The following is a 15,071-nucleotide window of genomic DNA, read 5'->3' on the forward strand; positions in this document are numbered from 1 at the left end:
GAAATAGGAAATCGAGAGCACAGGTGTCATGACGGGCCGCAACATTGACAGCCTCGCTGCAAAAGAATAGCCCAAAAGAAGAAGAAATAAAAGACGTCCAAAGACTGTCAGACCTCAGATCCTTTTTGAGATCATGCTCGCCATGAATGGAGAGCGTTCATTCTCTTCCTATCATAATTTAATTTGGGAATCATCATTGGCCATGTTTGGAAAAGGAAAAAAGGATTTTGCAAAACGCCCGTTGTGAATAAAAACCTGTTCCTCGGCAGCTTACTCAGCAACGCGCGCTAGCAAAACGCTCCAAGCTTTCTTCACGCTGATTTGCTGCCAAGCACACGCCAGTACCTGCGCGCAAGGTAATTTTGCTCCGGCAATGCGTTACAAGCCCCACTGCCGATACGAGCCTCGTGACCTGGGCAACAAGTACCTGTTGATCTTGCTGACTCCCGTGCTCCTTGGGGATTTTTGGACCAATCAGAGCGGGCCTCCCCAGCCTCGCCTTCAAGCCCCTACCTCTCTCGAAACGCTGCTCTCCCTCCATCTTTGCACCATTCACCTTTACACTTTGCGCTTGCAACAGCTCTAACCCGCGCCTTGGAAGCTTCTTGACGCCTGTATTCATTTTGCCTCGCCTTCAATCGCGTCTTCACAATATCCTTCCATGAGCGATTTCAATAGTTTTGGCGGCTCCGAGGAGGAGTACGCGTCGGTTCGCAAATTCGTTGCTGAAACGGTATGTCAGCCTGCTCCGTCAATCGGTCGCTGCCGCCCAACTGTCTCATGTTGGCCCGTACCATCTGGCTGCTAACCGATTATCCCGGCTTAGGAGGCGAACCCAGACAACTTTGAGAGCTGGGAGGGTCTGATTAAGGCTTGCGAAGCTCTCGACGGCGGTCTCAACCGAAACTCGAGTCCCCAGGCGCTCTCCACCGTCCGCGATGCATACGACCGACTTCTGCTCAAGTTCCCGCTCTTTTTTGGGTACTGGAAGAAATATGCTGATCTCGAATTCAATATTGCTGGACCGGAATCAGCTGAAATGGTGCGCTGCTCTCCCCTTTATCTTGTGGTTGTTGCGACACACCGCTAACGACACGCCAAACCTAGGTCTATGAGCGAGGTTGTGCCAGCATAACCAACTCGGTCGATCTCTGGACCGACTACTGCTCTTTCAAAATGGAGACGACACATGACCCTACGCTGGTCAGAGAGTAAGTATTCAGGGCACTTTTTCCTTCCCCATAACGACTTCTACCAATGCAGTATCGCGCTCAAAGCACCATGATTTCGGCTGCCCACCTGTCACGAGCTCTGCTGCTCACTATCGACCGTGTCTGATGGTGAGATATGCCACAGCGGCCCCCATCCTAGCGGGATCTATCTCTCACTCTTTATCCCAGACTTTGTTGATGTGTACTCTTCGTCCCATAAACATTGCGTCGTGCTCCTACCGTTGTCCCCTCTAGGGACGTAGAATTCGATTTCTGCACTCCCAAATGGCCACCACCCCTTTGTGTACTGACCCTCTCTGTTCCCATTTTCGCCTAACCCTATCCCCGATGGAAGTTGTTTTGCTGACAGGATCACGCAGGCTTTTTGAGCGCGGAGCTACCTTTGTTGGGCTAGATTTCCTCGCTCACCCCTTTTGGGACAAGTACATTGAGTACGAAGAACGGCAAGAGGCTCAAGATCGCATCTTCGCCATCCATGCTCGCATCATTCGCATCCCTCTGCATCAGTATGCTCGTTACTATGAGCGATTCCGAAACCTGTCCCACACCCAGCCTCTCGCGGAGGTTGTGCCGGCAGATACACTGTCGAAATTCCAGGCGGAAGTTGCGGCGGAAGCGGCAGCCTACGGCGGTGCTCCGCGACCGGAATTGGAGATTGAGCGGGATGTCCGAGCCAAGATTGATGCCATGTACTACGAAGTCTTCACCCAGACACAGAACGAGGTATCAAAGCGCTGGACGTACGAATCCGAGAACAAGCGACCGTACTTTCACGTGACGGAGCTTGAGCACAGCCAGCTCAACAACTGGCGCAAGTACCTGGACTTTGAGGAGAGCGAGGGTGATTTTAGCAGAATCGTATCTCTGTATGAACGATGTCTCGTTACCTGTGCCTTCTACGACGAATTTTGGTACCGGTACGCCCGGTGGATGGCGGAGCAGCCCGGAAAGGAGGAGGAAGTTCGCAACATCTACATTCGTGCGTCGACGCTTTTTGTACCCATCAGCCGGCCCGGCATTCGCATGCAGTGGGCCTACTTTGAGGAGAGCTGTGGTCGCGTGGGCGTTGCACTTGACATCCACGCCGCCATCCTTATGAAGCTTCCAGACTGTGTGGAAGTCATTGTTTCTTGGGCTAACCTCGAGCGTCGCCAGAACGGCGCTGAGGCTGCCATCCAGGTCCTCAAGGACCAGATTGATGCTCCCACCGTTGACCTGTACACGAAGGCTGCACTGGTGGCCGAGTGGGCCATGCTGCTATGGAAGGGCAAGAACTCTACTGAAGAAGCCCGAGCAGTATTCCTCAAGAATGTGCAGTGGTATGCTGATAGCAGGATTTTCTGGGACAAGTGGTTCCAGCTGGAACTTGAGCAAAGCCCTGAGGGCAAGGAAGGCGAAACGGACCAGACCGAGCGCGTCAAGCATGTCTTTGATGAGTTCCGTAGCAGAAGCCGGCTGCCCAACCCCGTCAAACGGGAGCTGGCTCAAGTTTACATGAATTTCCTGATGCAACACGGCGGCAAGGATGCCATGAAGGAGTTCCTGACCGTGGACAGACAGATGTTTGGGTCCGTTCAGCATGCGACCCCCCAAGAGACTGAAGGAATCCAGCTAACACTTACTCATAGGCCTGTGTCTGTTTCGACCGCGTCTAAAAGTGGAAGTGGCGCTAAGGAGAACGGAGCGTCCCTTGGCGAGCTCGATGAAGCCAGCAAGCGCAAAGCCCAGATCAGATATCTGAATTTCTACGAGGCTCACCCGGAGCCAAATGCGGAAGCTCAAGGGGCTGCCGATTTCAACTAGACAAGGCCAAGGACGGGGTATCGGGAGTTTGGACAGATGTTGCAGACAGCCTATGTCAGGTTTTTATAGGCATTTTGGAGGGGCGTCAAAATTAGGATGTTTTCATCGTTCAAATGGCGGATGGTTGTTGTACTATACGCATTTGCTGGACACTATAAGGAGCGGCATATTTTGCTAGCAGACAGATTTGGATGCGAGCCGCGAGTGTGGTATGGAGGATTTCTTTGTTTTAATGTAGGGAATTTGTATTTTTCGCTCGCAACGGGAATCGCAGATAGTCAATCCCGCCTTTGAAGGGAGCAAGGCCACCAAAACACGCATGATTGATTTACGACAGATCTTGCTAGACCAAGACCATCGTGCACTGAGAAACAACATGAGAACACCCGCCCGGTGAATGGGGCTGGATTTCGATCCGATCTCCATCCGAGACGACTCTAGTCACCTTTACATACATAGCCAAGCGGAGGACAGAAAAACCGAGACGGGGAAGATTTCGAACACCCACGAGTTGAGCCATACGCCTACAAAAGGAGTAGCTGTTGTATTTCCATTTCCTAGGTAATAACTGCTGCTACATCTACATTTCCCTATTATATCTATATTTCTGTAATAACTGCTATTATATATACATTTTTCTAGCAACTGCTACTATATTTATATTTTTTTTTTAATAACTGCTATTATATTTATATAATAATGTTTGGGTGTTGCCTGAATAGACGTTCTACGAGTTGGTTAAGTGCTCATATTATTGAATGTATGTACGTATTCATTTTGCGGTCTCGCTTTTTCTGACCTTTGCTTGATAGCCTTTGAAGACGTCAGGAATAAAGTAATGGAGAGGCATTGATGACAGGCACACAAGACTCCGTATCTGGAGCACGGGAAATCCAGGGACCGGTAGTTAGCTGACCGTACCCCACGTGGCTCGCCGACGCATACCGCAAACAGAAAGCCTCTGCGACCAGTCCACTTAAAAAATGCTATCCATCCAACCGTCCAACCAATCGCTCCAGCTACAAAAGTGGCGGCTTGTGTCTCTCAGGGTCCTTGTCAGGCACAAGCGTGAGCGAGGCAAAAGCGAGGCTACCTGTAATCGCTGCCGTCTGTCCATCAAGGCCCCACGGCTCGCTCACAGCGGAATGCTTGCTATCTCGGCTTTCCGCGCGGAACTGGGCCAAATCAGGCAGCGGAGCGGGATGACGACCTCGAGCCGTGGGATGGTGAGATGCGAGCTGAGGTCTGGGGGACCTCGACAAGCTCGATACGAGAATGGATAAGAATCCATGGGAATAGAGGGGCGGCAACGCTGTAGTGTGTCTGGGATGGAATTCAGCGCCACCTATTACTCGTAGCTACGAGGCATGTGAGAATGAATGAGTGAGTATTTACGGTATGTAGGTATTTCTCACCGCAAAAGCTGTTAGAGGCCGCAAATCGACTTCGGCACGGAGCCGGGTAGAGAAAATCTAACATGGCATGATGCGGCATCTTTGACTAAAGTTGCGGCATGAATTGAGAGCGCTCATTGGCTGACTGCGACATCGGGCGAGGTTTTGGCTTTGCCCCATCGGCAAGACTGGAGCGACAAGAATTCACGGTTCCAGCTGGTCCTTTGCCTTCTTCTACTAGCTATGCTTACTACTGACGTTATAATGTGCCGAGGGGGGAGCTAAAAATGTCTGTTCGGCTCGCTGTCCGCGCGGCGCAGGTCGGGGAGGTCCCCTAACACTGCGGTAGTTGTTGATCGAAGTTTTTTTTTTTGTGCTGTCAAGGAGGGGTCCTTTTTTCCACTCAAAGCAGCGCATGGTGGCGTTCTTATCAAAACAACCACACCCCGGTTTTAGTGTCAACCGAGGGCCAGCAATTCGAGCACTTCCGTAGCATCTCGTTGGTATTATCCCCCAATAGCTCTAAAACCGATATCAAACAGCAAGATGGACGTGGAGCGGGCTCCGCTGGGGGTGCGGGTCTCACGACACTTGACTGGCCACTCAGGCGATGGCAATTTGCATCGTTTCCTTTCGCCAACGCTGTTGCTTGTGCTTTTCTAATCCAGTTCTTTCTCTCTCTGCAGTGAGACGCTTCTTCGCTCTTCCATCCTTCCTTTTTCTCATATACATCCCGCCTCCCTCCCTCCCACTTCACACTTCCTACCCTCTCCTTGCTTCGGCGTATTCTCTTCAACCCACACATCAAGGTGAGTGATATACCATTTTTGTTTTCTCTTCCTCTTCTTCTTTGCAAAGAGAAGGCCGTATCTTCAGGCTCGTTTCGACTCTGATAGGCGTCTTTGGGCTCTTGACCACCAAGCTGGCCTTATCTGCCCATATAGCCCTCCCACTTCGTTTGCTCGTTCACGCCTTTGCTGACTTTTTCCTCGTATCGTTGTTCAGATGGCCTCTTCCGCCCGTCAGTTTGCCCGCGTGGCAACCCGCACAACCACCCGCTCCTTCGCTGCCGTCCCTCGACAGGCTTTCCGCCAGCAGGGTCGCCGCTTCTACTCTTCTGAGCCCGAGAAGAAGTCATCCTCCTCTCTCCTGTACCTCGGTGCCGCCGCCGCCGCTGGTGGTCTCGGTATCTGGTTCTTCACCTCTGGTGCCTCTGCCTCTTCCAAGACTTTTGTCCCCACCCAGGCCGATTACCAGAAGGTCTATAACGACATCGCCGAGCGTCTCGACGCCGATTATGATGATGGCAGCTACGGCCCCGTCCTTGTCCGTCTTGCATGGCACTGCAGCGGTACCTACGACAAGGAGACCAAGACTGGTGGCAGCAACGGTGCTACCATGCGATTCGCTCCCGAGAGCGGCCACGGTGCCAACGCCGGTCTGATTGCTGCTCGTGACTTCCTCGAGCCTATCAAGGGTGAGTAGCCTCTCCAACATTTGCGCAACATTGGGTGTCGAGTGCTAACAATGAACCCGCAGCCAAGTACCCCTGGATCTCCTACTCTGATCTCTGGATCCTCGGCGGTGTCTGCGCCATCCAGGAGATGCACGGCCCCATTGTCCCTTACCGACCTGGCCGCCGTGATGGTGAGGCTGCTGCTTGCACCCCCGATGGCCGTCTCCCCGACGCCAGCCAGGGCGCCAAGCACCTGCGTGACATCTTCTACCGCATGGGCTTCAACGATCAGGAGATTGTCGCCCTCAGTGGTGGCCACGCCATTGGCCGATGCCACTCCAACCGATCTGGCTATGAGGGTCCTTGGACCTTTTCTCCCACCATGCTGACCAACGACTTCTACAAGCTCCTGTTGGAGGAGAAGTGGCAGTACAAGAAGTGGGACGGCCCCAAGCAGCTCGAGGACAAGACCACCAAGACCCTGATGATGCTCCCCACCGACCACGTCTTGACCACCGACAAGGCCTTCAGGCCTTGGGTTGAGAAGTACGCTGCCGACAACGACCTGTTCTTCAAGGACTTCTCCGCCGTTGTTCTCCGCCTGTTCGAGCTCGGTGTTCCCTTTGCTGAGGGCAGCGAGAACAGCCGCTGGACCTTCAAGCCCACCCACGCTTAAACTTCCAGATTCACATCTATGGTGAATCAGGTGATGTAGGATGGTGCATAGAAGAAGACTAGCGTTGTCAATAAGGATGTTGATAGACTTGTGAATATTTTTAGACATATAGGGCCCTCTTACGGTTATGAAGCCGTTTAGTCGGCTAGGGTTCGAAAAAAAGATAGTTGGACGACAAGCTTGGAAGCTTGGAATGGATTTTATCGCGCTTTCTTCGCAGACTGCTTTTTGGGGGTTGGCTTGTCTGGGTTTTCTTTTGTCACGTTCTATACCTCAGCCAACACCCCGTACTTTAACAAAGAAGATGAGCTTTTCACTTTCTCGTGCTCCATGATGATCTGTGAAATCGGTGACTGTTGACGACGATTGGATAGTGCTTTGAGATGTGATGCTGCAATGAGGCGACGACAGGAGAAGAAGACACAAATTGTTTACTGAAAGAAATGAGGAGGTGACTCGCAATGCTACCTTAGCTCTGATTTGTATTATGATGACTACGGAGTATCTGATCCGGCTTTCCGCTGTAACAACTGAGGCCGATGCTTGCCTTTATCCAGTTGCTATTGGCTGGATGCCAGGTTCTGGTGCTTCCATGGCGGGTTGGAGTACATGGTTCCCCGCACTTTCAAGGCCCAAGGCAGGGAGAGCTTATTGTCCAGATTTCATTTGTCTGGGGATGAGCCGAGGATCAGCCTGGATCACCAGAAGTGAATATTTGATGGGCAAATAGGTACATCTTGATATTGAATTGCTACATACGCATATGTGGCTTTTTATATACACTTCCTTACCTGTCTGGGCAATCAGGGGTCTGTACCTACTGTATATCCGGGAGTGTGCGGCGATCCGGCTTTGAGATGCCGATTGAGGAGGATGAATTTGATTGGCTGTGGCTGGCAAACCTCGAAAGCACTTTGCAAGAGCTTCGATTTGTAAGATGAAGATGAGCTGACTTGTTCATTGCCAATGTTCATTTCGACATATCTTGATAACTACGAGCAAGATATGCGATTACTTTTCATGGAAATGACCTGACTATACAGAGGATCGATGCAAATATACGAGCCCAGGCCCTTATGAGCCTCAAGGAGTTGATGGGAGCACGTAATGTCCTGTACGAATCATCTCATGGCGGCGAGGCAAGTCTGTGTGGCAGCTCTGATAGAATAGATTCTTCCGATCATATCTACGCCCAGCCCGATTCACTAACGGGCCCGGCTCACAAGGCAAAGTGCTTATATCGATCGGATGATTCTTTGCGTCCGAAACGCGACGACTTGCATGCCTCTCTAAGGCAAGGGAGAACAAACAAGTGAGCGACGTCATCATTATTAATGAACAAGATAGTCGCAATGGCCAATCACAGACAAGGATGTGTCTCTTTGGATTAAGTCCGCTGCTTTTGTGGCTGGAGCTGCTTTAACGCCTAAAATGCGGATGTTGCCGTGTCGAAAGCGAGAGCGAAGGAATTTCTAGGCTCTAGAAGCGAGAACGAAGGTGGGAGGGCGGGCGGATATGCCGAGGGATAAGCATAGAAGACTGGAGAAGAATAGACAGGCACAAACCGCAGAAAGGTGTGCGGAGTGACGGCCTAGAAAACATCCATCAAATCAGATCCGATCCATGGGGCTCGGGAAAACTTGCGAGCGCTAAAAGCCGGTTTACCGCCGCAAAAATTGCCCGAGTAAGGCGATGGGCAACTATGGCCGCGCCTCTCATTATCAAATCAAGGTTGAATTATTCAGCAACCCCTCTTGAATTTTCGTTTACAGGCTGTGCTAGGAAATTTCATACACGATAGACTAGTAGGAGGGACGAGAAAACCGGGCCGCGATAGCTGGGCAACACCATAGAACAGCAGCGATGACTAATGTCCACCCAGCAGCTAATGGCACTGCATGAATTTGCGATTGCTGGATGCCGAGAGATGGCGCGAGCGGGAATAAACGTATCAGGGGGAGGTATGGAGACGTTTCTGGGTCGTTTGGTCGATGATGTGATTAGATTGGCCCGATACTGAGCATTGCGCGAGCCATGGATCTTTTGTTGAAGATATATAAAGTCTGGCCAAGGACACGACAGTCGAATCTCTGGAATCGGAATCAACAGCAGCATTTGCATTTAAGACTTCCTTAGCATCTTCCTTTACCTTGTATCGCATATCTCGTCTATACCTGATATTAGTACCTACGGACTTGTTGTAGTTCTTGGCTACCGAATCACCGACCCCTCGAAACCCATACTTATCCGTTATCCGGACTATCGAGATAGACTACCTCTCGAACGGGACTTTCAAACGCTCTCCTCACGAAACAACAGCTCAACTCCTTGAATCCGTTACACACACACACACACACACAACTCCAAAATGGGCAGCATCAGCGTCAACACCGAGAACACGGCCGCTCCCGGCGTGCCCTTTTACACCCCAGCTCAGAACCCACCGGCTGGAACCCCTCTGAACAAGGACTCAGTGCCGACTCTGTTCCAGCCTATCAAGATTCGCTCCCTCGAGCTGCACAACCGTGTTGTGGTGGCCCCCATGTGCCAGTACAGCGCCGACGATGGCCACTTGACTGACTACCACCTGGTGCACCTAGGCCAGCTGGCGCTTCACGGCACCGGCCTCATCATCGTCGAGGCCACGGCCGTTGAGCCCCGCGGCCGCATCTCGCCTCAGGACTCCGGTCTGTGGCAGGACTCTCAGATTGCACCTCTGAAGCGAGTTGTCGATTTCGTCCACAGCCAGGGCTCCAAGATCGGCATCCAGATTGCCCACGCCGGCCGCAAGGCGAGCACCTTGGCGCCTTGGATTGGTGGCACTGCTAACAAGACTTTGGCCGAGGAGGATGTTGGCGGATGGCCCAATGATGTCGTCGGCCCCAGCGCCATCCCGTTCGACGAGACCAACGCCCTTCCCAAGGAATTGACCAAGGCTGAGATTAAGGGCCTTGTGCAGAAGTTTGCCGAGACTGCCCAGCGTGCTGTCAAGGCCGGAGTCGATATGATTGAGGTCCACGGCGCCCACGGCTACCTCATCTGCAGCTTCCTGTCGCCCCTGAGCAACGTAAGTTCACTAAGACGCTGAAGATATTGTTCATATTTGATGACTAACAATTGTATAGCAACGTACCGATGAGTACGGCGGTAGCTTTGAGAACCGCTCCCGCTTCGCCCGTGAAGTCGTCGAGGCTGTCCGCGCCGTGATCCCCGCCGATATGCCGCTCTCGCTGCGTCTTTCTGCCACCGAGTGGATGGAATGGGCCGGTCAGCCTTCGTGGACCGTTGAGGAGACCATCAAGCTCGCCAAGGTGATCCCATCATGGGGCGTTGACATCCTTGACGTCAGCTCCGGCGCCAACAACTACCAGCAGAGGTTCCCCGACAACCGTCTTTTCCAGATCGACATTGCGCGCGAGATTCGCAAGGCCCTTCGCGCAGATGGCATCGACCTGATTGTCGGCGCCGTCGGCAACATCACTGATGCCCAGACGGCCTACGATGTCGTCCAGGAGGGCCCTGAGGCTGCGGGCGAGCTGGCTTTGGTCGCACGACAGTTCCTGCGAGAGCCTGAGTGGGTACTGAGAGTAGCTCACGAGCTCAAGGTGCCCGTCAAGTGGGCGAACCAGTATTCCAGAGCTGGACCTCGAACAGACTTTAGCAAGAAGTTTTAAGCTATTGGTAACAGAGAAGGAGAGGGAATAGAAAAATCAGGGCATAGACACAGGGTTTAAAGCGATATATTGCCGGAGTAGATGGATGATGGGCTCATTGTTTTAGTTTTTGGGTTGAATTTACTTTTTTATACATGTCCATTTTGGATTATCCACAGCAAGTACGGCATCAGCACTAAGTGAAGCCATTGTTCTCTTTTACATGAGCGTGATAGTCCCAATCTTTGCAATGCAATTGTGTTTCCGTCTCTATTCGATTGAATTTTTACTTTTAATCGAGGCTCCGTGTCCTCTGCTGGTTATCGATGATTAGATGGCGTGAGATCTGGACAGATGGCACTTTGCCATGCATCGGACATTCGGTTAAGGTGCACCTGCATGAGCCGCGCATTTAACCCCCGGGATGAACCCTTCAATGGAGAGGTAGCCAGGATAATATCATTTTGGAACCCCGTCAAGCTGGGAGATGGAATTTACTGCCTGTATAGATTCAATATAGCCACAATATACCTTGTATCAATATTGGTTTAGGTACGGGAGAGAATTACTGTGCCAGGCCGGCTCTTTTGATCCTGTCCAATGTGGGGCTGGATATCGGGTCAGCGGGCGGGGATGGACGGCCAATTGCCGCTCCCTTTTTTGACGTCTGGCCTCTTGGCAGATTGTCGTGGAAAGTACCAAAGTAGGAAGAATCACATTTATTTGGGGATTGATAAGGACAAATCAATATTTGGATGGCATTGGATACATCAGCCCATGATGATCCAAAGGGCAACTTCCAGAGACACACAGATTCCAGGCTGTCATATGCTATAAAAAGGGCCAGCCACTCTAAAAGTATATACTTCGTACTCCGTAAATCCGCCCAGCCACCAGTAAACATGGAGGTTTACACGGCTCATACGACCTCGTACTCCTCGCGCAGAGTACAAGTACGTGTGCCCGTAGCATCAAGACAGGTATATTCACGAGTACATGCTACTTTTCTCCCGTCTGGTTATGCTTATTATTGCTTGTATCCCCAGCCGCCCTGCTGATTTATTGCCTCTTGTCTAAAACACCCTGCGGCGCAGTACTAACCGCTATTGGCGGCTGCGATGGCAGTGAGGCTATCGTGCAGGGGCTTAGCGCTGGCCGCCCACTTCACCGTGCCGCTTGGCGCTGGGCTGCAGCAGCACTTGAATGGCAGAGGGGCATCTGTTATGGAGTACATGCAGGTAGCTGCCGTAGTAGCGCAACACGCACAGGCACATCATGTAGCCTGCCAACAAGCTTGACTTGAGGCGAGGTGGCCAGTCGCCCGTGTTGAGTTTCTACTCGGCACGCAATGTCGTCTACTCTAGCACGGCCCAGGGCTCAAAGGGGGAAGATGATTGAATAGTAATCAGCCCTGAAACAGTGCAAGACTCATCACAAAATCAGCAACTTCTGTTTGACTTTGGATTTGTCAGGTGGCAACCCGGTCAGGCAAAACAACCTGACCTGGAGGATGCGCTGTAGCGGCCTTCCTTAGTGGGCGCGTTAGTGGACGCTGAGGGGAGAGGGGCCCCAGTTTTAGGCTACACAAGGTGTGGTTCAGGGACCCGGCTGAACCCATTAGCAATAGCCAGATCTGTCCAAAGGGACACTTGTTCAATTGAGTGCGTCTAAGTCATCCAGTCTTTGCCTACTACAAAACCTGGCGCCTCATCCATCTTCTTGCAACTGGATCTTCCATCTTGCATCACCACTTTTTTCTTTTCCACTTCCTTTTTTTCCTGATACCCGCTTGATACCCCCATCACAGCCTTCGCCATGCAACAGAAGCGCCTCACTGCTGCCCTGTTGGCCGCCCTGGCCACGGTGGTCTCTGCCGACTCCGATGTCACCTCCCTGACCAAGGACACCTTCAACGACTTCATCAACTCCAATGATCTCGTCCTGGCTGAGTGTATGTCTTTTCTGCCGTCCTCAATATTTGCTTGCTTGCTTCATTGATGGGCTTGCCATTGCTCTTGACCCCTCCCCCGCGAGCCTCGGCGTCAGATCAGACCCCGCTAACATGACATTTTCCCAGTCTTCGCTCCCTGGTGTGGCCACTGCAAGGCTCTCGCCCCCGAGTACGAGGAGGCTGCCACCACTCTCAAGGAGAAGAACATCAAGCTTGCCAAGGTCGACTGCGTTGACGAGGCTGATCTCTGCAAGGACCACGGCGTTGAGGGCTACCCCACCCTCAAGGTCTTCCGTGGCCTTGACATCGTCTCTCCCTACACTGGTCCCCGCAAGGCTGACGGGTAAGAAATCCATGCAAAATTCACATCTATTTGTACATCTAGATGGCTAACATCTGTTTCTCCTCTCCAGTATCACCTCCTACATGGTGAAGCAGTCCCTGCCTGCCGTTTCCGTCCTGACCAAGGACACTCTCGAGGAGTTCAAGACTGCCGACAAGGTTGTCCTGGTCGCCTACATCGCCTCCGATGACAAGGCCTCCAACGAGACCTTCACTGCTGTCGCCAACGAGCTGCGTGACACCTACCTCTTCGGTGGTGTCAACGATGCTGCCGTTGCCAAGGCTGAGGGCGTCGAGTTCCCCTCCGTCGTCCTTTACAAGTCCTTTGACGAGGGCAAGAACGTCTTCAGCGAGAAGTTCGATGCTGAGGCCATCCGATCCTTCGCCAAGGTCGCTGCCACTCCCCTTGTTGGCGAGGTCGGCCCTGAGACCTATGCCGGATACATGTCTGCCGGTATCCCTCTGGCTTACATCTTCGCCGAGACCCCTGAGGAGCGTGACGAGCTCAGCAAGACCCTGAAGCCCATTGCCGAGAAGTACAAGGGCAAGATCAACTTCGCCACCATTGACGCCAAGAACTTTGGTTCTCACGCCGCCAACATCAACCTCAAGACCGACAAGTTCCCCGCCTTTGCCATCCACGACATTGAGAAGAACCTCAAGTTCCCCTTTGACCAGGAGAAGGAGATCAACGAGAAGGACATTGCCAAGTTTGTTGACAACTTCTCCTCTGGCAAGATCGAGCCCAGCATCAAGTCTGAGCCCATCCCCGAGACCCAGGAGGGCCCCGTCACCGTTGTCGTTGCCCACACCTACAAGGACATCGTCCTTGACGACTCCAAGGATGTCCTGATTGAGTTCTACGCTCCCTGGTGCGGTCACTGCAAGGCTCTTGCCCCCAAGTACGATGAGCTCGCCAGCCTGTACGCCAACAGCGAGTTCAAGGACAAGGTTGTCGTCGCCAAGGTTGACGCCACCAACAACGATGTCCCTGATGAGATCCAGGGCTTCCCCACCATCAAGCTCTACCCCGCCGGTGACAAGGCCAACCCTGTCACCTACAGCGGTGCCCGCACCGTTGAGGACTTCATCGAGTTCATCAAGGAGAACGGCAAGTACAAGGCCTCTGTTGAGGTCCCCGTCGAGGCCACTGAGGCTGCCCCCGAGGCTTCTGAGGAGGCCAAGGGTGATGACCACGACGAGCTGTAAAGAAATCAAAAAATGGAAAATGAAATAACAAAAAACTGTATAATTGTGGGATTTGCTTCTTGACGAAAAACGTCGGCGCTGGTTTATGGACTATCTAAATACCTACTAGCAATTGCATACTGGCTCTACGCCCATTTGAAGCATTGCTTTGATGTGAGCACTCGAATTGATCATCAATTTTAAACAAGATATTGCGTCCATTGAGTGCACAGATTTTTGCAATCGTGAAGGTGGTGAGAGTTGAGTAGAGAAACGTATGATGGGCTTTTTGGTGTTTCCTGTGCTAGATATTTCAAAGGCTAGATACTTAAGGTACAATTTACAATTGAGGCTTTGTTAGGTTGTTACAAACAAGGACACAAGTATTGCCAGAATGCTATTCGTTTGCCCAGTATTTTCCACCAGCGTTGAAGAGCTGGTATCGTACCATCCCTAATGACATTGCGCTATTTGTGTTTTTTTATCTTTTCGGGCTTTACTTTCTCTTCTGCTGGATCTTCTCCTCGAGAATCTTGACGTGGTTTGTCAGTCGGGTGACGGAGGCTTGAAGAGTCTGGTCAATGGTCCCATTAGCAAAGATTTTCGATTTCATAACGTGCTCCGAGGCTGTAGGAGAGGCAAAAGGGAAGTGGGAGAGGAAGAGGGAGAGCTCAGTAGCCGTGAGGCATCCCGGGACCTCAGTATTAGGACGAGCTCGTTGGGTAGACATACGTAGATATCCTCGGTAAGCAACTCGTTGGATGCCTTGTACTCCTGCAGGACGTAGCTGTAGACGGCACCGCCGGCCAGGACGCTGCCGAACAAGAAGCCGAAAAGACTGGGTTCCGGGTTAGCAAGCTTGTAACCGTATCGCAGCCAAGACAAGTCGCGACATACCCTCCTCTGAAGGCGCCCATGGGCTTCCGCGCAGGCAGGGGAGCAGAGTCGTTCAGACGCCGAGCCGAAGCGTGGAAGCTGCGCGACGAAAGCGCACGGCGAGCGCCGCTGGCGAGTATTCTTGACGATGCTGGTGTGAGCATTGCGGGCTGTGTGGCGAGGAGGAGAGGTTGCTTGGTTTCGTGGTGGAGGGACACTAAAAGGACATGATGAGACTTCAACTTCAATTTTTGCGGTGGCGAGCGTTGCTATAGGTGAATTGAGAGCTCACATGAGTTGGCTTTTATGGTTGCTGGACCAAAAGTCTTGGAGTCTGGCAGCTTGAGAGGTATTGATGGCGCTCGAGGTGCTACCTTAGCACTATATCATAGCGAGATGTGCCCAGCTTTGCGGACATGGCGGATTACGGGTTGTTCCGGCGCAGGATGGCCCGAAGAGCTAGAGCTGTCGCCACTGACATTTTTTGCCCCACGGGTTAG

At 52.2% G+C, this 15,071-nt stretch overlaps 5 protein-coding genes across 5 annotated transcripts; 4 read left to right on the forward strand and 1 right to left on the reverse strand.

Annotated features, from left to right (window-relative positions):
• Positions 1-661: 661 nt before the first annotated feature.
• Positions 662-3,035, forward strand: T069G_00694 (uncharacterized protein; the record flags this gene model as incomplete). Its single annotated transcript, XM_056167904.1, has 5 exons — positions 662-733; positions 827-1,042; positions 1,108-1,211; positions 1,592-2,800; positions 2,861-3,035. 5 exons carry the CDS (start codon positions 662-664, stop codon positions 3,033-3,035), a joined length of 1,776 nt encoding a protein of 591 aa, XP_056033220.1.
• A 2,399-nt stretch (positions 3,036-5,434) lies between these two features.
• On the forward strand, positions 5,435-6,561 carry T069G_00695 (peroxidase domain-containing protein; the record flags this gene model as incomplete). The annotated part of the gene is made up of 2 exons (XM_056167905.1): positions 5,435-5,906; positions 5,969-6,561. The coding sequence occupies 2 exons, from the start codon at positions 5,435-5,437 to the stop codon at positions 6,559-6,561; spliced, it is 1,065 nt and encodes a 354-aa protein (XP_056033221.1).
• A 2,368-nt stretch (positions 6,562-8,929) lies between these two features.
• T069G_00696 (NADH:flavin oxidoreductase / NADH oxidase family domain-containing protein) lies at positions 8,930-10,235 on the forward strand (the record flags this gene model as incomplete). The annotated part of the gene is made up of 2 exons (XM_056167906.1): positions 8,930-9,628; positions 9,687-10,235. 2 exons carry the CDS (start codon positions 8,930-8,932, stop codon positions 10,233-10,235), a joined length of 1,248 nt encoding a protein of 415 aa, XP_056033222.1.
• A 1,794-nt stretch (positions 10,236-12,029) lies between these two features.
• Positions 12,030-13,716, forward strand: T069G_00697 (thioredoxin domain-containing protein; the record flags this gene model as incomplete). Its single annotated transcript, XM_056167907.1, has 3 exons — positions 12,030-12,165; positions 12,292-12,508; positions 12,579-13,716. 3 exons carry the CDS (start codon positions 12,030-12,032, stop codon positions 13,714-13,716), a joined length of 1,491 nt encoding a protein of 496 aa, XP_056033223.1.
• A 475-nt stretch (positions 13,717-14,191) lies between these two features.
• T069G_00698 (uncharacterized protein) lies at positions 14,192-14,735 on the reverse strand (the record flags this gene model as incomplete). The annotated part of the gene is made up of 3 exons (XM_056167908.1): positions 14,192-14,269; positions 14,428-14,533; positions 14,593-14,735. 3 exons carry the CDS (start codon positions 14,733-14,735, stop codon positions 14,192-14,194), a joined length of 327 nt encoding a protein of 108 aa, XP_056033224.1.
• Positions 14,736-15,071: the final 336 nt, after the last annotated feature.

The sequence above is a fragment of the Trichoderma breve genome, chromosome 1, assembly GCF_028502605.1.
Source record: "Trichoderma breve strain T069 chromosome 1, whole genome shotgun sequence".
Lineage (NCBI taxonomy): Eukaryota > Fungi > Ascomycota > Sordariomycetes > Hypocreales > Hypocreaceae > Trichoderma > Trichoderma breve.